The sequence below is a fragment of the Scyliorhinus torazame genome, chromosome 13 (genome assembly GCF_047496885.1).
Source record: "Scyliorhinus torazame isolate Kashiwa2021f chromosome 13, sScyTor2.1, whole genome shotgun sequence".
NCBI lineage: Eukaryota > Metazoa > Chordata > Chondrichthyes > Carcharhiniformes > Scyliorhinidae > Scyliorhinus > Scyliorhinus torazame.
The window spans coordinates 67,357,361-67,381,396 of NC_092719.1; the positions used below are offsets into that span (position 1 = coordinate 67,357,361).

At 52.1% G+C, this 24,036-nt stretch overlaps 1 protein-coding gene across 3 annotated transcripts in view; it reads left to right on the forward strand.

Moving 5' to 3' along the window:
• Positions 1 to 24,036, forward strand: part of ptpro (protein tyrosine phosphatase receptor type O) — a 273,680-nt gene that overhangs the window by 182,923 nt on the left and 66,721 nt on the right. For all 3 annotated transcript variants that reach the window (XM_072471710.1, XM_072471711.1, XM_072471712.1), the window contains 3 exons: positions 705 to 856; positions 5,213 to 5,333; positions 7,281 to 7,414. In XM_072471710.1, coding sequence (XP_072327811.1) covers positions 705 to 856; positions 5,213 to 5,333; positions 7,281 to 7,414 — 407 coding nt within the window. The remainder of the gene's footprint in view (positions 1 to 704; positions 857 to 5,212; positions 5,334 to 7,280; positions 7,415 to 24,036) is intronic.

The window sequence follows — 24,036 nt, forward strand, 5'->3', positions numbered from 1 at the left end:
AGCCGGAAAATTCCATCCAAGGTGTGAGTTGGGACCCAGAGAGCAGGGGCGGGATTCTCCGACCCTCCGCGACGGAATTGCACCCGGCGCGGGGGCGGAGGATAGCCGTTCACGCCAGAAATCCAGCGAGACAGCGCTTCGGCGATTCTCCGTGGACCCGTCAGTCGCGCGCGCGCAGTTGACGCGGCCCGACGCGTCTCCTTGCTCGATGGGCCGAGTGCCCGCCGAGTGGTTCACATGTGGTCCCACCTGACTGGACCCCGGCGTTCTGGCTGCGGGGGCTGTCTTGGTGGGGTCCGGGAGGATCCGACTACGATCATGGGCTACCGATCGGCAGGCGTGCTCTTTCCGGGGGGGGGCCTATGTTCCTCCTCGCCGGGCCCCTGTAGGGCTCCGCCATGTTTCGCGGGAGCAGCGCACAGCTCTCCGGCGGTGTACTAGCCCCCTGAACAGCGGTGAATTGCTGGTCCAGGAGGCCCGTTGATGCCGGTGTACACCACTCCAGTGTTTATGCCGGCGTCAACACTTGGCCGGGATTTCGGAGAATCTCGGCCCACAGATTTGGATGTCCTCAAGGTTAAAAAGAGTAGAAGATATGAAGCTAGCATTGGAACAGTCTATAGGTAACAGTTTCATGGATGGTAATTCATTAATCTCTTCACATTAACCTTTCTAAAGTATTCTTTCTACTGTCTTTCTTATAGCACCATTAGCTCCAGAGATTACTTGGCTGGAATATTCTAAGAACATACTCTCTGTTAGCTGGACCTATGGTGATGCTACAACTAGAGCATCCAACTCAACCCTTCCTTACTGGCTGGTTGTCGCTGTTGGACGAAGAATCATTAAAAAAAGTGCAAGTATACATTGTTGTGTGTTTGACATTATGCTAGGCTAAAGCAAATTGAATTTGATCATTCTAGCCGGCTCCTGTAAAAGCCAGTTGGGATGTCATTGCTGCTCTTTGTTCCACAGTGGATCAGATAATTGGTACAGTCCTGAGATTTCCTACCAGTTGGAACAATTTGAAGAAAGGCTGTCTCAGTTTATATCTGTGGGTTAGTTAGGAACATAACAAAGGATAAGCACAGATAGGCCAACAAACATTCGCTGGGACATCATTGTCCTGGATTCTTTGGATTGTGCAAAGTTATGTCTGGGGTGGCACGGTGGCACAGTGGTTAGCACTGCTGCCTCACAGCGCCAGGGACTCAGGTTCGATTCCAACCTCAGGTGGCTGTCTCTGTGGAGTTTGTACATTCTCCCCGTGTCAGCATAGGTTTCCTCTGAGTGCTGCGGTTTCCTCCCACAGTCCAAAGATGTGCAGGCTAGGTGAATTGGCCATGCTAAATTGTCCTTTAGGGTAGGGTTGTAGGAATAGGGCGGGGGATTGGGCCTAGGTAGATTGCTCTTTCGAAGGGTCAGTGTAGAATTAATCGGCTGAATGGCCTCCTTCTGCACTGTAGGGATTCTATGAAAGGAAAATGGCCAAAGTGTATCGGATGTGTATTATGATGTTTCCTTTGACAAAGGACACAGTGGGATAGAGTGATCACTTCTTGGCCTTTTGGCTACGATCAAGCATCAGATCAAGTGGTGCAATATCTATTCTTGTTAGCTTGGATCTTGTATGTCTCTCTTGTGGAGACCATGAATTGGCTTCAATTTGAATTGTTTTTTGGAGCATGCAAGAAGATGGGATTAAGCGTTTGCCCTGTTCACTCTGTTCATTGGCTTTGTAACTTTAAGGATGGGATCGAAAATTTATAAAACATAATGGGATAGAGTGCCCATGTTCTGTAAATAAGACAGATTCACTGGGCTGAATGGAATTTTTTATTCCCTGGGATGGAGTTTTGAAGGATCTCCTGCCAGGCCCATCAAAGTCAATGGACTTTTGAATAGCTCACCGTATTTTCAGCTACCGCTTCCAGCGCGACAGGGCCATAAAGTTTCGCTCACAGTCCCAGTCTGCTTCTTTTTTCTTCATAAATTTAGAGTACCCAATTATTTTTTTTCCCAATTAAGGGGCAATTTAGCCCAGCCAATCCACCTAACCTGCACATCTTTGGTTTGTCGGGGTGAAACCCACGTAGACACGGGGAGAACGTTCAAACTCCACACGGACAGTGACCCAGGGCCGGGATTCAAACTCGGGTCCTCAGCGCCGCAGTCCCAGTGCTAACCACTGCGCCGGGTGCTGCCCCTCAGTCTGCTTCTTGACTAATTATTTTTCTTTGATACAATTTATATACAAAATTCTAAAAATCAAACACCTCAAAGTAAAAGCAAAAACGTTTTTCAAAAGTTGAGAGACTGGTAAATGTTGGCATTCGGAGAGATTGGAATGTTTTTGTGCTGTACGTGAATTGTAGAAAATTGACGTGTAGGCCTGACAAGCAATTGTCAAGCAATTAGGAAGACAAACAGAATGTTATTCTTTCTTGCATGGGGTTTAGAGTGGAGTTAGGAAGTCTTGTTGAAATTTTGCTGGGCCCTGCAACATGCACAGCTGTTCACAATATCCCTCACTTTACCCAAGGAAGGCGTACTTACCTTAAAGGGGGTGCAATAAGTTCACTAGATTGATTCTTGTGATGAGAGGGCTGTTCTAGGGGGAGAGATTGGGCTATAATCTCTGAATCTTAGATGGATCTAACTTCATTGAAAATGTATGAATCCTGCAATGGCCTCACAGGGTAGATGGTGAGGGTGTGTGTCTCCTGGCTGGAGAGTCCAGAACCAGTGATCATAGTCTTAGGGTAAAGGGTTAGCCATTTCAAACTGAGTTGAGGGGATTTTTTTTCACTCAGAGCCTTGTGAATCTTTGCAATTGTCTACTCCAGAGGTCTATGGGTGCTCAGTTGTTGAGTTTATTCAAGACTGAGATTGATAGATTTTTGGGCGTGAGTTGAATTGAGGATAGGATAGGACAATGGAATTGGTGTAGAAGATCCAAAAGTTAACTACAATCTGTGTGAGCGACGAGCAGGCTCAAGGGGTCATAGGTCTCCTCCTGCTCCTATTTCTCATGCTACCTTCTTTTCCAGGTGATGTGAGTCTGTGACTGATGTGACACTATATTAGCACAAGCACACTCTAATCATCCCTGTCGAACAGTTTCTGTGCCTTAAAATTGAAACTATTTTTGGATTGATAAATGAAAGATCAATTTCCAAGTCGCACTGAGGAAGAAAACCTTACCCTTCGTCCTGCCTGAGAAACAGTGGGTTGGATTTTGCCACGGGTGCGTTGGGTGGGTAAGCTGACAGATTTTCACTGGGCCAGATACCCAATGGGGAGCTGCCTTTGTGCGATTTATCCCAAGACGGCTTCTCGAGGAGGACTGCCTCCCATCTGGTAGCACTAGACAGGCATTAAGGCTGCTTAATTAATCAGTCAAGAGGTATATTGAGCAAGGATAGCAATTTCCTCAGAGGTGCAAAGGACACACTGTGTCAGCACGTCATCCAAGCAGAGGTGGAGGTTACACCACGGGACACCCTCGACAAAAGAGGCAGTCATTGAAAATTAAGTGGAAAAGGAGAAATCAGCAACCAGGAGCTCAAGCACAGCTATTGGCTTTCCATTCTTTAAGCAGAGTTCTAGGATTGAGCGTGTTGACTGAGGAGAGCAGTGGGTGACTTGGAGAATGGCTCGTTCATTGAAGTGCAAGGAAAATCTGGCAGCTGCAGCTCTACCCCATGCTGTATATGATAATAGGAATTGACCGTTGCTGCCTCGGAGCTTACGACTCCAAAATCTCGTCTTGCGACCCACCGTTTGGGAAGCCATCCTTCGAGACTGGCCATAGAAGATGGATGTTGGAGGAGGACAGGAAATTCAGCGAAGTTAAAGGATCAGGTTCAAGATGTCCCTTGTAACTTTCACCATGGTGGACCACATGGCATCATTAGGGAAGAAAGCAGGTTAATAGAATTGAACAGGGAGTGACCAGTCTGTAGTTCAGTAGGGAACACATGTTGGAGGGTATTGAAGGAAAATTTAAATTGAAGAGACAATGGAGTTTGCTGAGAGAGAGGAGAACGAATGTTCTTCCCAAAGTGGGTGATGATGGCGGTTTTGAAGGAGATGGCATGGCTGCCAGAAAATGGGCGGGAAAAAAATTCTTAGCAGGGAACAAGTATGGAGGGGACGTGGGGGAGGGGTTATCTTTGAAAGAGCTAGGATAAAAAGAGATTTGAAGGGAGCAGGTGCCCAGGGATGTAGTGCGCTTGAAGATGACTGGGAACAGGCCAATCGAATGCGGGATTGAGAAAAGTCGGTTAAGCAGAGAGACAATGGAAAAGTCCGGGAATGCTCACATACAAAGGTGTTGAAGTTACAGAGATCTGCAGCCTATAAACTATTTCTTAATAATCATCTGCAGGATTGCATGAAAGAATTTAAGATATGAAACAGGAGTGATATTTGAAATTCAATCTTGAAGAACTACAAATTGTGCTTGCTTTGACTGTCTCCCATGTCCCTACTGTCTCCGAGTTGTCTACCTTCCTACAATAGGTCAAGTTATTTAAACATATTTGATTTGTTATGTTCTAGGTGTAGCATAAGCGGCTTCCTTGTGCACTTGACAAAGGAAGGTTAAGACGTGGAGATAACTCAACACGTTTATTAAACTATTTACACTTCTATTACTCGGGTTCGACACGACTGATAATCCTACTATAGCTACCCAGACTGACTAACCAGTTGCTGCAATCCACGTGGTGGGAGTGATATTGAATCAACCCTGTGTCTGTACTCACTGACCGTCTCCACTGGAAAGAGCTAGATCATGTGTGTGGTGTCCTTTATATATGGGTTGGTGTAATGCCCTCCTGTGGTCGTGTCACCTCTGTGTGTATCGTGAATGTCCATTGGTCGTGTCCTATCTAATTGATCTATTGGTGGAGTGTGTGTGTGTGATGTCTCTGGTGCTCCCTCTAGTATCTAGCTAGCCTACATGTATTTACATTAACCCCCCGTGTACCCACAGTGATGCACATCATCACAGTATTCTTCCTGCCAAGTGACTCATCCTTGCAGCCTCATCATTCTCCCACTAGCCTGGAGCATTCAGTGTCCAGGATGTTTTGAGGCATTCACAAGTTATCTTGATTGCTATGAGATTCAGTGAAGACGCAAAGACATGGGCTTGCTGCTTCGTAATTAGGAAGTTCTGTTAACAAGGATCTATTATTTAATACAGGTTCCGCATCGCATAATGACAACACTACTTCAACTGCCTCCTGGGGACACATACAACATAACTGTGGTAGCCTACACGGAAGGGAGCAGCAATGCCTCGGCTCCACAAATTATTCAACTCCGTGAGTAGATCGTGTCCTTTTAATTAGTTACTATCATTTGTCTTGCAGGAACTTTTGGTACTTCTGTTAATTCCGATGTGATGTTTCACCGCATTGATGTTGATGTGTTATTCATTGAGCATAAAATGTTTGAAAACCATAAAGGCTTAACCCAGCCATATCATAGAGCAACTGGAATAAGGAATGTATGTGGGCCCCACAGGATCAAGATCTGAAGCCTTTCTTGATCTAGATTATCAGTCCAATGCTGGAAATATATAATGATTTTAATGAGGGAGTCCAAATTAAGCTCTGTAAAACTAAGGATAAATTAGACACAAGTTAGTGTGGAACTGCAAAGAAAACAGGATTACCCATATGGCATATGAATCAACAGGTAATGAGTTTGCAGTTTTGATTTTGACGTATGGAGGAATTCCTATTAGTCAGACTTGAAAAATACTCTGCAGATCGAGAGTTGGCAAAGACTCCCAGTGACTTGGACCAACTTTGCTTATTTCAAGTAAACCTTACTGAGATTTGGAAGATTGGCATAGAAACCAACCATTGGTAAATCACCCCAATAGCATGTTGGGGTCAGGTCAGTAAGTCTGTTTACTCAAATAAAGAACAGTGCAGCGGGGTCCACTCTCCCGAGTCTGATACTGAACCGATGGATCGGAACCACTTTCCTTCCTGCCTGCTCGCCTCACCACCTCCAGAACTGACAGGCAGGATTGGTTACTCTGTACGAAAAGAGTAGTCCCGCTTACGAATGCAGAGGCCATAATCCTGGGAACAAGCAGATAGGGGCCTGGCCCACTGCGTTTGCCACTGGACCTGCACTTGGGGTAGGCTGTAAAGGGAAAAGAGAGGATAGATGGCTGTGGAAGAGGAGGCAGTGTAAAGGGATAAGAACAAATAATGCCTGGAATAGCTTTCTGGGGGCAAGAAAGTGAGAACACGAACATGAACCCGGGGGTGAAGCATGCCTCTGAGTTTGAAGGAAGGGGGGGGGGTCTCTGAATTTGAAGGGAGTGGGGGGGGGGGGGGAGTGGAAGACAAGTACCAGCTTAATTTGGTCAATGGGTTTGGGGAAGAAGAGTTCAGACTGCATTGAGGAGAGCTGGAGAACAGAGTGGCTGTATGCTAGGTGAAGAATTGAGGGGCTTCAGCATCTTTGTGAACTGGGTCCCGAGTAATTAGATTTCATTCATAAACTGAGCCGTGGAGATTAGATGTGGCAGAGTGAAACTTGAGGTAACCTTGGAGTAAGATGGGCTGTTTCTGTTTTCCTCAGTTATCTCAGTTTTCCTCCTTCATTTTCCCCCCTTTGTTTTTACTAAAAGATCTGTTAACTGTTGACTCGTGCTTAATTAAAGCAGAATGCATTGTTTTAATCATAGAATCCCTCCCGTGCAGAAAGAGACCATGCGGCCCATCGAGTCTCCATCGAACCTCTGAAAGAGCACCCTACCCCAGGCCCACTCTCCCCGCCCCATCCCCATAACCCAAAGCCGTAATTCAGAATTACTTCCCAGAGAGCCAATCCTCTCCCCCATCCCCTCGCCGACCAGTAATGACCCACTTGTGCGCTTTCCGCCGTTTATGGATTCCTGTTTCTTTCTCTGCAGTAGCAGAGAAGGAACCTCAGCCTCAGGTACAAGGCCTCGCTAACTATGTCTTCTCCTATGTCTGGGCTATTCCTCCCTGCACATTGGCTTTGTAACTCTGAGAAAGGAATCATTTTATTTTAAATTCCTCCCACTCACTCATGCCATTTTAGAGGGTCGATCGGTATTTATTCAGCTGGCCTCTGGAATCCAGGGGACCGGCATAGCCGGTGCGGGGAAAGGCTTTTCCAACTTTGTGGCAAATACCAGGATCAGATTTTACAAGCTGGTGGTGTCGGCTTGCCGAAGAGCACACTAATGCATTTCAGTCGTATGATTCGCTCTTTGTTCACAGAGCCAGCTTCTCCCAAGTCGCTCTTCGCCGTCAACAAGACTCAGACGTCTGTGACACTCCTGTGGGTAGAGGAGGGGGTCATCGATCACTACCAGGTCACGTGCAAACAGGTTGGAACAAGAGATGATGGAAAGGTGGGTTGGCTGCTCGTCACTTTCACCGCCATGAGCTCAAAGTCTGCTTCCAGCACTTGGGTCACAGGGTTAAATGTAGGCAGACATGGTGGGAATCATGGGATTATTTAAATGAGCTCCATTCGAGGTCAACTGTCGCTCCTCTGCATGCAGGAAGATTCCTGTGCTGACTGTGAACTCACATACTTTGTTCTTTATGGAGACAGTTGACAATTATGCCATGTGATGAGGTTGTTATCAAAAAAGGAAGTGAGCATGCATATGCAGCAGGCGGTAAGGAAGGTAAATGGTGGTCTTCATAGCGAGAGGATTCGAGTGCAGGAGCAGGGATGTCCTGCTGCAAGTATACAGGGCCTTTGTGAGACCACACCTGGTATATTGTGTGCATTTTTGGTCTCCTTATCCGAGGAAGGATGTTCTTGTTACAGAGGGAGTGCAGCGATAGGTTTACCAGACTAATTCCTAGCAAGGTGGGTCTGACATATGGGGCGGGATTCTCCCTTTTGGGGACTAAGACTGGGGGCGTTGGAACTGCGCCTCTGCCGCTCCCGCGGCACGGTACTCCACCAGCCCCGTGGTGGTGGCGGCCCTGAGAGTTTGGGGCCAGTGGAGGCGGCATGTGGGAGCAGTGGGAGCATCGGTCTGGGCCCCAATTTGTGATAACCACCGGTTTGCCCCGGAGAGGATGGATGGGGGATTCCGGGTATGGCGTAGAGCGGGGACTGAGAGGATGGGGGGTATGTTTATAGAGGGGAGCTTTCCGAGTATGGGGGCGATGGAGGAAATGTTTGGGCTGGCGAGGGGAAACAAATTCAGATATCTGCAGGTGCGGGACTTCCTTCGTAAACAGGTGTCAACCTTCCCGCTCCTACCGCTGAGGGGGATTCAGGACAGGGTAATTTCCAGAGGGTGGGTAGGGGAGGGGAACGTCTCGGACATCTATAAGGAGCTTATAGGGTTGGAGGAGACGCAGACCGAGGAGCTGAGCGCAAGTGGGAGGAGGAGCTGGGAGGTGAGATAGAGGAGTGTCTATGGGCACATACGTTGAGTAGAGTCAACGCGTCCGCAACATGTGCCAGGCTCAGCCTGCTACAATTTAAGGTTGTTCACCGGGCTCACATGACAGTGGCCCGGATGAGCTGATTCTTTGGGGTGGAAGACAGGTGCACAAAATGCGCGGGAGGGCCAGCGAACCATGTCCACGTGTTTTGGACATGACCAAAGCTTAGGGGATTTTGGCAGGGGTTTGCGGATGCCATGTCCAAGGTTTTAAAAACAAGGGTGGCGCTGAGTCCAGAGGTGGCGATTTTCAGGGTGTCGGAAGATCCGGGAATCCAGGAGGAGACAGAGGCAGACGTTCTGGCCTTTGCTTCCCTGGTAGCCCGGAGACGGGTACTGTTAGCATGGAGGGACCCAAAGCCCCCGAAGTCAGAGACCTGGTTACCGGACATGGCTAGCTTTCTCTGCATGGAGAAAATTAAGTTCACCTTGAGAGTTTCTCTGTTCGGGTTCACCCGGAGGTGGCAACCGCTCGTCGACTTCCTTGCGGAAAATTAATCGTCAGCGGACGGACGGACGGGGGGGGGGGGGGTAGTTTAGGTTAGAGTAGAGGGGGGTAATAAGGGTGGGACCTGTACGAAAGGTAAACGTTTTTTGCGCTATGTTTATGGTTTCATATATAGGGTGTCATTCTCCGACCCCCCCGCCGGGTCGGAGAATCGCCGGGGGCTGCCGTGAATCCCGCCCCCGCCGGTTGCCAAAGTCTCCGGCACTGGAGATTCGGCGGGGGCGGGAATCGCGCCACGCCGGTTGGCGGGCCCACCCGCGCGATTCTCCGGCCCAGATGGGCCGATAAATTGCCTGTCCCGCCGGCGTAAATTAAAGCACCTACCTTACCGGCGGGACAAGGCGGCGTGGGCGGGCTCCGGTGTCCTGGGGGGGGCGCGGGGCGATCTGGCCCCAGGGGGTGCCCCCACGGTGGCCTGGCCCGCGATCGGGGCCCACCGATCCGCGGGTGGGCCTGTGCCGTGGGGGCACTCTTTCCCTTCCGCCTCCGCCACGGTCTCCACCATGGTGGAGGCGGAAGAGACTCCCTCCACTGCGCATGCGCGGGAAACTGTCAGCGGCCGCTGATGCTCCCGCGCATGCGCCGCCCCGACATGTCATTTCCGCGCCAGCTGGCGGGGCAACAAAGGCCGTTTCCGCCAGCTGGCGGGGCGGAAATTCCTCCGGCGCCGGCCTAGCCCCTCAATGTTGGGGCTCGGCCCCCAAAGATGCGGAGCATTCCGCACCTTTGGGGCGGCGCGATGCCTGACTGATTTGCGCCGTTTTGGGCGCCAGTCGGCGGACATCGCGCTGTTTCGGGAGAATTTTGCCCCGATTGTCTATTCTATACCAAAAATATCTCAATAAAATGTTTATTAAAAAAAAGAATCACTCTGGACATTTTCCTCGAAAGTCTGGGGTGATTCCCCGTTTTCCAGGGGGCTAGCAGGGCCCCGCCGGCACCCAGAGCTGTTTAGACCGTGCGGCCGCGCGCACGGCGGCCACAAGCGGGTCTGTGCATGTACACGGCGGCCCACTTCGGTGTGGGCGCCGCCGACATGGTGGATCCACACAGCGGGCCTGCGCAGAGGAAGTTAGGTCCCCCCAGATCGCGATCGCCCACCGATCGGTGGCCCCCGATCGCGCGCTTGCCACCACTGAGGCCCCCCCCCCCCGGAGCCTGATTCCCCCCACCAGGACCGCAGCTGCAGGTCCGAGCTCCTGCCGGGTGGTACCAGATGTGAACCACGCCGACGGGAACTCGGCCAGTCGACTGCGGAGAATCGCCACGGGGGCCTCTTCTAACGGCTCCCGACCGGCGCCGCATCAAACAGCGATTGTCCGCTCCCGCGCGATTCCGGGGCGGAGGGTCGGAGAATCCTGCCCCTGAGGAGGGGTTGAATTGTTTAGCATTATATTCGCTGGAGTTTAGAAAAATGAGGAGGGATGCCATAGATACCTATAAAATTCTAATCGGAATAAATAGGATAGAAGGAACGATGTTCCCAATGACGGGTTTGTCTAGAACCAGGGGTCACAGTCTGAGGATACTGGGTAAACCATTTAGGACCGAGATGAAGAGAAACCTCTTCGCCCAGAGAGTGGTGAGCCTTTGGAATTTGCTACCAACAGGAAGCAGTTGAGACCAAAACATTGTATACCTTCAAGAAGCAGTTCGATACATCACTTGGGTAAAAGGGGGATCAAAGGATGTGGGGGGGGAAGGCGGGATCAGGCTGTTGAACTGGATGATCAGTCATGATCACAATGAATAAGGAGTGGCACGATAGCACAGTGGTTAGCACTGCTGCCTCACAGCGCCAGAGACCCGGGTTCAATTGCGACCTTGAGTCACTGTCTGTGTGGAGTTTGCACATTCGACCCGTGATTGCATGGGGTACCTCCAGGTGCTCCAGTTTCCTTCCACAGTCCAACGATGTGCGGGTTAGGTGGATCGGCCATGCTAAATTGCCCCTTAGTGTCCAGTGATGTGCAGTTATGGGGATAGAGCGGGGTGGACGTGGGAGTGGTCACGACTAGCGTGCTCTTTTGAAGGGTCGGTGTAGGCTCGATGGGTCGAATGGCCTCCTTCTGCACTGTAGGGATTCCATGATTGAATGAATGGCAGAGCAGGCTCGAGGGGCCGAATGGCCTCCAGCTCCTATTTTCCATGTTTCTATCTCAGAATTAAAGCTTATCTTAATTTAGGTCAATGTAATTGTTGACCATGAAGACATTCAGTTGGAATTACTGGTGTAAGCTCATGTGGTCGGATTTTCCTTTGCCCTGAAGGCGGATTTTGTGTTGCACTATGACAGGTATCAGCAGAAACCGGGTTCATTAATTACTGCAGTAATTATATCAGCGCGCATCGCAATCTCTGACGTCACTATCATTGTACAGTCGTGGATATTAAAAGGAGGTGTTAATGAAGGAGTGATATTTTGTGTCACATTTTCTGTCTTGACAATACTAGACATTAAGATCTCAACATTTTAGTGTTTCTATTCAAGGAGCCTCTCTTTGTGTGCCTGGAGGCTCATTGAATAGAAACACTGAAATGCCCACAGCAGGGGCAGGCAAATAATACCATGGCAATCGATTCACCGATCCACAGTGGCAGAGTTCTCCCGCCTAACCAGAGGCTCCAACGCCTTTCGGTCCTTCAACCCTTTAAATTGCTGCATGTGTCACGATGCTGCAACCATCGTGCACCCCCATTCGCCTGTCCTACTTGCGCCAAGCATTGATGGAAACCCTGCCAGAAGCGCACTGGGAAATACTTAAAAGAAACTCATGGCAAGTCCATAGAACCATGGAATCCCTACAGTGCTGAAGGAGGCTACTCGGCCCGTCGAGTCTGCACCGACCCAGTGAAAGAGCACCCTACTCCCCTGTACTATCCCCATAACCCCACCTAACCTTCCCATCCCTGAACACTAAGGGCCTGATTTTAGCATGGACAATCCACCTAACCTGCACATCTTTGGACTGTGGGAGGAAACTGGAGCACCCGGAGGAAACCCACGCACACACGGGGAGAAAGTGCAGACTCCGCACAGTCACCCCCACTCGGGCAATTTCTCGACACTTACCTCCCCACCCCCCAACACTCATCATTACCCAGCACCTTCATGGAAAAGTGAGATTTCTCTTCACTCCACCTGTTTCTTTTCCATTTAGATATTCTTCCCTGTTCATAGTTGACTTTTAAATAGTCTCCTTCGTAGTACTGTCAAAATTAGAGCACAAAGAGAAGCCATTGAACCCGTGGCCCCAATACTGTTCACATGCTTCAACCAGATTTACCTGCTCCAATCATATCTCCATACCTTTCCATCTATGTTCTCCTGTTCCTTTTCAAATACTTATGCATATCCATTTTAAATGTTGCCCTGATAGCCATTTGCAGTCAAGTGTTCCCCATTCTAATAACCCTCTGCTTGTAACTTAACCCTTTCTTTGCTCCAGTGGTAGTCCTGGAGTCTGTGATCCATTGCCATCAGGATGCCATCCAGTGGAAAGGATCTTCCACTGTTTACCCCTCTCAAAACCTTCTGTAATTCTGAGAAACTCTGGGTGGGATTCTCCCATGCCGCGCCGTTTGGGAGAATCGGCGTTCACGTCGGATTTTCGTGCGACGCCGGTCCTGCGCCGTTCCGCCATTCTCCCAACCGGCGAGAACGGCGTCATCGAGGTCGGCGCCTCGCCGCCTGGAGAATCGCCCGAGGTGCTAAGATTGGCAACTCTCCGGGCGACCAGCTATTCAGCGGCCCAGATGGGCCGAAGTGCCGACGCGTGACCCCAGGTCACGCCGTCGCGGTTCACACCTGCAAAATAAATTTGTCAGCCAGACCTACTCCATGAACATTCAGGTGGTCTGCCATGAAGATCATGCACGTGTGCGCCCAGTACCCTGGCAGTGTGCATGATGCCTTTATACTGGCGCCATCTTTCATCCCTGCCATGTTCGAGGGACACCCCCCTCGGCTGAGGGGCTGGTTGCTGGGCAACAGGGTTTACGTTGCGGTCGTGGCTGATGACACCTGTACGGAGGCCACAGACCAATGCAGTGACCCGCTACAATGAGGCCCATGCAGCAACCAGGGGTGTTGTCGAGAGGTGCTTTGGCCTCTTGAAGATGCGTTTCAGGTGCCTGGACCGCTCTGGAGGGGCCCTCCAGTACCATTCAGAGAGGGTCGGCAAAATAGCTGGTGTCTGCTGCGTCCTGCACAACATAGCCCAGCAGAGGGGCGATGTCCTGGAGGAGGAGGCACAGTAGGAGCCCGATGAGGGCGACGCATTTGTACTTGAGGAGGAGGAGGATGGGGAGGGGGGGTCACAGACGCGACATGGGGGCTGGATATGGCCGGGAGGCTGCACAACGCCACTGGCTTGGCGAGCGAGCACGCGAGTCATTGATCGCAGCACGTTTCACCAACTAGGGGGAGGGCATCGCTGAGCAAGGCACTTGCATCACCGTTCCGCCCAAACGCACCCCCCCAGCTCCCGCACCATCCGACAACCCTAGCTCCCACACCACCACTTTCACAGCATGTTACACCTGCGGCACAACGGGATGGTCTCACACAATTGCCTGTGTAAGCGGGTGTGATCAGTGCCATGTTGAATGATGACAACTCGCTCTGCGATGAGCTGTGAGCTCCGGATCGTTAGACAATGTCTGACTCATGACCACAGCTAGACCCTCCACCTGGGTGGTCCCTGTATGCCTCACGGACACTCCATCACATGGCCATGTGGGGTAGCTAGCGTCGGTGTTCCGAGGACGACGGGGGGGGGTGGGGGGGGGAACGGGACACACACACACACACACCCGGCCTCACCGTTGTACTGACCCTCGACCTCAGTGCCACCCGGTCCCCTTCACGACCCCTCAGGCACCGGACATAGCACAGAGGCATCTAGGTTTGGTGTAACAGTGACTTTAATCGTCACATTCACATACAAGTGCCCTAGCCCCAATAACTAAGCTGTGCCCTGCATCCGTGCCAACTTACTACGTGTCAAACCTATTTGCCTTACAGGCCCTACCACTACTCTTATAGATAGAGCATATCTTATAGAATTTACAGTGCAGAAGGAGGCCATTCGGCCCATCGAGTCTGCACCGGCTCTTGGAAAGAGCACCCTACCCAAGGTCAACACCGCCACCCTATCCCCATAACCCAGTAACCCCACCCAACACTAAGGGCAATTTTGGACACTAAGGGCAATTTATCATGGCCAATCCACCTAACCTGCACATCTTTGGACTGTGGGAGGAAACCGGAGCACCCGGAGGAAACCAAGCACACACGGGGAGGATGTGCAGACTCCGCACAGACAGTGACCCAAGCTGGAAGCGAACCTGGGACCCTGGAGCTGTGAAGCAATTGTGCTATCCACAAGGCTACCGTGCTGGCCATGGATTACTCCTTGGTGTTTCCCCAGACGGTACAGCAGGAGTGGAGGCGGACTGCTGAGACTCCTGCCCTGCGATTTGGCTGCCCGTCGGCGCGCGTTTCCTGGGGCGGCCTGGCTTGAATGGGCCAGGCTGCTCGGCGGGCGTGCTGGAAGGCATGGTGTCACCCTGTCCTGCCTGCTGCCCACCAGATGCACCAGGGACGGAACAGGGGGAGTCCGCGTTTTCCGGGACCTCCCTTGCAGGAGTCACCGGGATGGGCCCATGAACCTCCTCCTCCCTCGGGGAGCCCGGTGTCCCCCGGGCCTCATTATGGGATGCTGGTGCGAGCGGAGACAAGCCCATGGCACCACTGACACCTGGCGCTGCCAGTCCTGGAGACCTGCTGTGGCATCGCCCACGGTCTGAACGTTCGCAGCGATGAAGCTCAGGGAATGCGCCATCCCTGTCAGGGTCTATGCAACCTCCCTCTGGGCTTGCGCGACGCCATCCAGCACGTGCGCAAGGCCGCCAATGCTCTCAGCGATGGCCTGCTGAGACTGGGCCATGGCCTGCTGAGACTGGGCCATGGCCTGCTGAGACTGGGCCATGGCCTGCTGAGACTGGGCGTGGATTGCTGAGACTGGGCGTGGATTGCTGAGACTGGGCCTTGACCTGCTGAGACTGGGTCATGGCCTGCTGAGACTGGGCCATGGATTGCTGAGACTGGGCCATGGCCTGCTGAGACTGGGCCATGGCCTGCTGAGATTCGGCCAGACCCCAGAGCGCGGTGGCAATGCCCAGCTGGCTCTGGGACTTGGCTGCCTGTGAGAGGGTAGCCCTGTCCTGGGCCACGGAATACGTGTGAACATGAAGCCCCACGCCTTGCATAACCAGACCCATGGCCGAAACCATTGCCCCCATTGCCTCCACCGCGGACGTCACCCGTGCTTAGTCGGCCTGGGTGGCAGCCATGACCGACACCACTCCCTGCTCCTGGACGCGGATGGACTCCTCCAGCTGCGTCTGCAGATGCTGGAAGGCGGCCGTCATCCCGTTGTCCACTCCCTGGGTTTCCAAACGCATCAGGTCTGTGGGTGGGTCTGGTAAGTCCAAAGACCCGGGAACCATCTGGGTGGCAGCTGGGTGCAGGGACTGGGCTGCCCTCTGACCGTCAAGCCCTTCGGCCGCTCCTACCTCCACCTGCTGTACTGGTTCGGCTGTGTGGTGCGCACCAGTCAGTGTCCCAGAAGCCTCATCACTAATATGCCCAACCGATGTGAGGGTATCTGCGATGGTGGAGGGTATGGGTGACAGCAGTGACGCAAAGTCCATGTCCTCATCGGACCCCAGGCCTGGGGTCTCCTGGGTCGAGCCTTGGACCGATGGAGGTTGTCTCCGGCCCATGTGAGGGGCCATGTCCGGTCTGTCCAACATCTGTTTGGCCGTCCTCTGTGCGTCACTGTCCAGAGTCCCCGTCCTCTGTGTGTCACTGTCCAGAGTCTCTGTCCTCTCTTCGTCCATTTCATGGTCGTCAGTGTCCTGACTGTCCGTCCTCTATTCGTCACTGTCGTTTGTGTCGGCCCTCTGTGCGTCCGTTTCCTGTGCCCCGGCTTCGGACGAGGGCCCTCCTGTCCGTCTTCCTTCCCCTCCCCGGCGTGCATCCCTGTGGGTGGATGGACGTGGACCTGGACGGCGGTGGCTTGGCTGAGACGTCCCGGGACGATCATCGGCTGGCCCTGGAATACACAATAAACATGTATCGTTAGACACGCGGAGTCGGGTGTGAGGGGGTGGAGGGGGCAGTGTGAGGGGGCGGAGTGTGAGGGGGGAGGTGAGGGGCTGAGGGAGTGTAGCCAGGCTGGGGAGGCTCATTTGGTGCTGCGCCTCCGATCTGGCATGGCGCTACCTCCCGGGTGGCGACTCCCCCAGCGAGGTCCAGAAAAGGTGCAGAGGTCCAGCGAGGGGGGGAAAGCATCAGAGTTAGGCGGTCAGCAGCAAGACACGCAGATGTTGGCAACATTATGACTGGAGGGGGGGGGGGGGGGGGGGGGGGGATGGGCACCACGCCACAGCGGCTCGCAAGGAGTGGAACGTGGTGCCCCCCCCTCCTGCGTGGGCGGGGGGTCGCGACACGTAGTGGTGGGGGGGGCGGAGTGGGGGGGGTGGCCCGGGGGAACTCCCGGGGTACTTACCCAGGCTGCCCTTGTGAGGTCGTGGAGCTTCTTGCGGCACTGCTCTCCAGACCGTGGGGTGTGCCCCACAGCGCTAACAGCGATGCCCACATCACGCCAGTTGCACCTGACTGTGCTGGCCGGGTGCAGGTGGCCACATCTTGGGCACAGGATCGCCCTCCGCTCTTCCACTGTGTCCAGCAGTGTCTCTAGGTCATTGTCCCGGAACCTGGAAGCGGCACGGTGGGGGGCAGCCATCTCTCTGTGCTGGGGCCTGTGCGCGGATCGCGCACATAAAATGATGCGGCGTCGCGCAATGACGGCGCTGCTCTGGGGCTACGACCACCGCGTTACCCGCGGCCCCGCTGCTGGCCCTTTTTCGGGGCCTGAATCGATGCTGCCGGCGGCCTGTTCGCGCTGTCGTGAAACGCGACGGCATTCACGACGGCGCGGGCACTGTGACTCGCCATCGGAGAATCCCGCCCCAAATTTGCACCTCCCCGACTGCTCCGTGTTTGGTTTTGAGGAACCTTCTTACACGTTATTGGTAATCTCCACATCGGGAAGAGTGAAATTTTATTTTTAGTGAGCCCCTTCTGATCAACTCAGTATCTGTCCTCTGAACCGGAATGACCTTTCGCAGGATCCAGGACACTAATCTGAAAAGAGCATTGATCTCAGTGCGCTGGTCATTGATCTTTTGTCTTTGATCAGTCGAGTAACATCGCAAGTACGCCTGGAGAGTTGGAATTGCAACATAGCCTCAGCTCTGCAGAAGCCCCCCACAAGTCATCAGGACCCTTGGCTGGGAATTAAAATCTCAGAACTCTGAAAGTCTGAAGCATCATGAGCATCATTTATTCCCTCCCCCCCACTAAGATCCAACCCCAATGCTTCCCTTTTCATTGGTTCCTAGTCTCCCTCCAGCTGAAATGGAGTTCTTTCACTCCTGTCAGTACTCCTCTGAAGCAATTGCTGGGCGCTGTGGTGAGACTGCAGCATTGACAGTTTTTCGGACTTCCTTTCCTCTCTGGGAGCACACAGCCAATTTCTGGAGTCGGCAGTCCGGAGAATAACGAGCTGGAAAAGAAAATAATTTTGCAGAACTGCACTGTGCCTTCCTGGTATGATTTCTTTTTCAAAAATATTCTTTTTTAAAACCAACGCTGTTTCATAGCTTTCAGGATTTTAGCCCTGCTCGTTCTTGCGTTGAAATCTATTTTAAATGTTGTGTAAATGGTTCTCTCTTCTCCTTTCATATCTTTATTGAACTTTCTGCAATGCTGCAGTTTTGACATCCAGATTGATGATGGCAGCACAGTCAGCTTCACCAGTGCAGTTAGAAAGAGGGTTCTTTGTTTAATATCCTAACATGGTTAAGCCACCATGAATAGCCAGTTAGGGTGCCTGCCTGCGTCATCTACAAGGAGCTGTGGTAACAAGTAATAATTATCTCTTTGTCCTATACTATAATGAAAAAGTAGATGGCTCAAGGTATGAAGGGAACATTACTAAGTCAAATGTTACCAGCATAAACAGCAACTTGCTGATGGGTAATGACTGCAGTTTGATTGAGTGAGCAGATATAACGTACCACAGGCCACACCTGCATGGGAGTGTATTTTAACAGCAGTCATTGGCAGCCCACAGATAATATTATAGGCTTGGATTCCGTGCTTCACACACTGCAGCTGCTTCTGGTGGCTCAGTGGTTGAGACTGGGCTATCAACTCAGCGGTTAAGTTTAAATCACTCCTTGGCAAATTCGGAGATTAGAATTGAATGAGCATGGTCGTTCATGGGCTGACACTAAAATTAATTGTTGGAAAAACCCTGGGCTGAATTCTCCACTTTGCCACGGCGGCAGCGAGAATCGTGATCGGGCGGAGAATTGCGCGAAATGTAAGACACGCGTTTTGCTCTCGGCTCGGATTCCATCGCCATGCTCCGCGGAGGCCCTCGCTGGCAGAGCCCCGCAACGGTGGGCTCATGCAAAACCGTCTTTTGCATTGATTTAAATATCATTTGCGGCTTGGACTCTTCATGCACCACCCCCATGCCCCCCCGCAATGCCCCTATTAGACAAAGGTCTCACGGGTGCAGATTGATGCAAATATATACAAGTGGGGACTGGACGCAATGGATGCCGAGAGGGAGCGTGAGGCAAAAAAACACTCTCAAAAAGCCTCAGAAATTGGCGGGTTTGCTGGTGGGGGGGAGGGGGGGTGGGGGGCTGCCTCGGCCAGGGGCAATAGCGGGGAATGATTTGGTACCAAGTCCCCGGACCTGGTGTGTCCTCCCGAGAGGCCTCAGGATGACCTGGCTCAGACCTCCTTTGCTGCAGTTTGTGATTTAAACATACCCCTTTGGTGCTAGCCACAGGCTCTTGGCTGTTCACACTACAGAGAGCTGCCTGCACTCTTTGAATGCTCAGAGAGCCTCTGGTCATCTGCGAGCTCACCCAAGCCTCCCACCTGGACACCCTTAAACCGCAGTTGTATCATCAAGGGGATGGGCATGGCCAAGATCAATCAGTGGCCCACCAGGTGTTGGCACTCCTCAGAAGTGCTGCCCCATTGCAGAGCTCCCAAACAGAGAATTCAGCCCTCATCTAATCTCCACGCATGTGACTGCAGTCCCACACTTTGATTCCGACCTTGGGCGACTGTGTGGAGTTTGCACTTTCCTCTTGTGTCTGCGTGGGTTTCCTCCGGGCGCTCTGGTTTCCTGCCACAGTCCAAAGATTTGTAGGTTAGATGGATTGGCTATGCTAAATTGCCCCTAGGTGGGGTTACGACGATAGGGTGGGGAATCGGACCTAGGTAGGGTGCTCTTTCAGAGGGTTGGTGCAGACTCGATGGGTCGAATGGCCTCCTTCTGCACTGTAGAGATTCTGTGGTTCGATGTTTCTAAAGTCCATTATCAAAGATGTCATAGCACAGCATTTGGAAAGCAGTAGTATAATCAGACAAAGTCAGCATGGATGTAGGAAAGGGAATGGGTGTAAATTGAGAGAGGTGGATACTCATTCAAACCTTGGTATCCTCATGTATCAGTTACTGAATTAAGGGCGCAGGTACAGCAGGCAGTAACAAAGACAAATGGTATGTTGGCCTTCATAGCGAGAGGATTTTAGTATAGGATTCGGGATGTTTTACTGCAGTTGTGTAGGGCATTGGTGAGGCCTCACCTGGAGTATTGTGGGCAGTTTTGGTGCCCTTATATGAGGAAGGATGTTCTTTCTATGGAGAGAGTGCAGCGAAGGTTTACCAGGCTGATTCCTGGGATGGCGGCACTTTCACATGAGAAGAGACTGAGTCAGTTAGGATTATATTAATTGGAGTTCAGAAGAATGAGAGGGAATCTCATAGAAACGTGTAAAATTCTAACAGGATGAGACAGGGTAGATTCAGGAAGAATGTTCCAATGGTGGGGGGTTCCAGAACTAGGGGTCATAGTTTGAGGATAAGGGGGTAAACCTTTCAGGACTGAGGTGAGGAGAAATTACTTCACCCGGAGAGTGGTAAGTCTATGGGCTGGGATTCTCCGAGCCTGCACGCCTTAATTGCGTTCGGCGCGGGGGCGGAGAATGGGGCATCAGACCCGCGATCGGGTCCGACGCCTTCCCGCGATTTCATAGAATTTACAGTGCAGAAGGAGGCCATTCGGCCCATCGAGCCTGCACCGGCTCTTGGAAAGAGCACCCTACCCAAGGTCAACGCCCCCACCCTATCCCAGTAACCCCACCCAACACTAAGGGCAATTTTGGACACTCAGAGCAGTTTATCATGGCCTATCCACCTAACCTGCACATCTTTGGACTGTGGGAGGAAACCGGAGCACCCGGAGGAAACCCACACAGACGCAGGGAGAACGTGCAAACTCCGCACAGACAGTGACCCAAGCCGGAATCGAACCTGGGACCCTGGAGCTGTGAAGCAATTGTGCTATCCACAATGCTCCCGTGCTGCCCAGGATTTTCCGGGGACCGGAGAATCACCGGCAGTTGCGCACGCACAGTCGACACAGCGCAAGTCGGGGCCACTGAAAGAGCCCCCGTGGCGATTCTCCGCCGACAACTGGCCGAGTTCCCGCCGACGTGGTTCACTGGTTTAGCACAGGGCTAAGTCGCTGGCTTTGAAAGCAGACCAAGGCAGGCCAGCAGCACGGTTCAATTCCCGTACCAGCCTCCCCGAGCAGGCGCCGGAATGCGGCGACTAGGGGTTTATCACAGTAACTTCATTTGAAGCCTACTTGTGACAATAAGCGATTTTCATTTCATTTCATTCATGGTTCCACCCAGCGGGAGCTTGGAGGGGGGGCGGGGGATCCGTCACCGGGGGGGGGGGTGCTTCCAGGACGGCCAGGCTCGCGATCGGGGCCATATATTGTCGGGGCCGGCCCGCGGTGTGGGTCCGCCATGTTGTGCAGGGCCACGTATCGGCAGCCGGAGCTGCGAGGATTACTCCGGGGCCCTGCTAGCCTCCTTCAGGTAGGAGAATCACTCTGGACTTTCTCCAGGAATTAGATGGGGCAAGGAGGATCAAGGGATATGGGAGTAAGGTGGGATTAGGGTATTAAACTTGATGATCAGCCATTTTCTATGTATGTTTCTATGAATGATGTTTGCGTCATGCACGCTCCTGGGTATCGGGCGCAGATGTGCATGATGCACAGTTGGTGGTCACAAACCAACTGCACATTCAAGGAGTGGAAGCCTTTCCGATTGATGAAGGGCACCCCCTGATGAGCCAGTGCTGTCAGGGGGACATGTGTGCCATCGATCACACTCTGGACCTGGGCGTGCCAGCAATAGCCGCAAATCCTGCTGCCAGGGCCTCCTGGTGTGCCTGGTCCAGATTGAAGTTTATGTAGCTTGCTGCCCAGGCACAAAGGGCATCTGTCACAGTGCAAATGCACCTGGGTATGGATGTCTGCGAGATCCCAGACAGGTTCCTGCTCAGTCCCAAGGGAAGATCCAGAGGCTTAAATGTTCACCTTGCCTGCCATCGGGAGCGTGTATCCTCTACTCCCACGATGCTAAGTGTGTCATCATCTGACACTGGTGGCACACAGTCTCCCTGCTTTGCTGAAGTCTTTGTGGCAAAGGCGGGTCCGACAGCTGACACGTGTTCTCATGCGGCGCATATTTCGCATCTCCTCCTCGGCCTGTTGGACGGTGTTGCTAACTTTTAGTTGGTTCACTTGGCTCTGTTTTATAACCTTTGCTCTCGAGTCACCAGGTATCTTTATGATACCGCCACGAGGTTCAAGTTCGAGTAATGACGAATAACTCAATACACCGATTAGTAAGATTTAAATCAAAGCACATTTACTATACACAGTAATCGCTACTCATGCACAAATTCTACGTCTAAGCTACTTCTACGACTAACAGGCCTGTACTAAACTTCGGACTGGCCCACCAGGTCAGGGGAACAAATGGCCTTTCGTTCGGGTTCTGAGTCTGCGGGATTCGAAGTTGGTATGGATTGATAGCTAGGAGCACCTATCTCGTAGCGAGTGTTGACTTAAGACTTACGATCTCTCGGCGGCCGTTGAACCGGTCACGGTCAATGTTGGTTTGCGTTGCTGGGTGACCCGGTCAAGAAGAACGATTTGAACTTGGGGGCTTAACTTTATAGTCCCCAGGGGCTTCCCGCCTGGACCTGTCGGGTCGGACCCTGTACCTAGTTCTAGATGATTGGACTTCGTTCCAATCGCTTGGTTCGATTTCTCCAATGCTGGAGCGGTTCCCTGATCGATGGGCAGTCTTGAGGTGTCCGCTAACCTCTTTTGTGTTGGCTCCTGCTGGCGCCGGGGAGTCTGGCTTAGTTTTGTTTGTCCCAAATGTTGCTATTGTTCCCGGGGGTTGCTTATTAGTATGTAGATGGTTGCTACATTATTATGCAGATGGCTGCTAGTATCGATGCTGTCTGGGCCTTTGCAGAGTTAAATACACAGCAAACTTGCACCTGCTGGTTTCTGCCTATGTTGGCTGAATTTCCCTTCAGCCTTTGCCGTTCGCCATTTTAAATCGGGACTTGGCCAACTCAGGTGGCTACAACGGCCGGCACTTGAGCCTCACCAGCTGGCCCCTGCTCTTCTGGGGCACGCTCCTCTTGTGCAGTGTCCTCCCCGAGCAGGCCTTGTGCCTCCAGCCTCCATGCGTCTGCAACAGCAGTCGTGACCAGGTAGATAACGTTTCTATTTCCTGCGGAAGCTAAAGAAATTTGGCATGTCTGCATCGACTCTCTCAAACTTCTCCAGATGTGCGATAGAGAGCATCCTATCCAGCTGCATCACAGCTGGTATGGCAGCTGCTCAGTCCAAGGTCCCAAGAAACTGCAGACTGTGGTGAACTCAGCCCAATGCATCACACAGACTTGCCACCCCCACATTGATTCTGTATGCACCTCCTGCTGCCTCAGGAAGGCAGACAGCATTATCCGAGACCCCTCCCACCCAGGCATTGCCTTCTTCCAGACCCTTCCATCAGGCAGAAGGTACAGAAGTCTGAAGACTCGCACATCCAGACATAGGAACAGCTTCTTCCCCACAGCTACAAGACTCCTCAACGACTCCCCCTCGGACTGATCTGTTCCCTGTAAGAACACTATTCACGACGGCGTCGGGCACGGACCGCGATTTTGGCAGGGTGCTCAATTTACCTCCGCCTGATCACGGTTCGCATTTGCGACGTCACAAGGAGAATTTCATCCATTATTCCATTGGAGACGGTTCAGAGAAGGTTCCTTAGGATGATACCCGGTATGGAGGGATTGTCTTATGAGCAAAGGCTAAACAGGTTGGGACTCTACCAATTGGAATTTAGAAGAATGAGGGGTCACCTCATTGAAACATATGGGATTCTTAAGGGGCTTGACAGGGTAAATGCTGAGAGGATGTTTCCCCTCATGGGAGAGTCTAGGACCAAAGGGCATAGTGTCAGAATAAAGGGGGGGGGGGGGGCAAGTTAACACTGAGGTTAGGAGGATTTTTCTCTCTCAGAGGGTTGCGAGTTTGGAACGACTGGCCACAGAGAGTTGTGGGGGCAGAATCCTTGTGTACATTTAAGGCTGCGATAGATAGATTCTTAATCAATAAGTGAATCGAGGGTTATGGGGAAAGGGCAGCAAAGTGAAGGTGTGGACCGTCGGATCAACCATGATCCTATTGAATGACAGAAAAGACTCGAGGGGCCGAACGGCCTACTCCTGTCCCTATTTCTTATGGTCTAATTATGGATAGATGGAAAGGTGGGAAATTAACAATCAGTAAAATGTAACATGTGACACCAAAAGGAAATCACTGACTAGTCACTGGTGTATGTACAGTGCCACCATTTTAATCACATGCACAAATTCTAGTATAGAACTTGCACTTCACAGGTAAGTGAAATTCACATGTATAATGTACTTTAAAAAACTGCCACAAAGGAAGTGAAGCAATGACCAAAATAAAATATAGTTGCACGTTCTGCTTTACATAGCATTAGT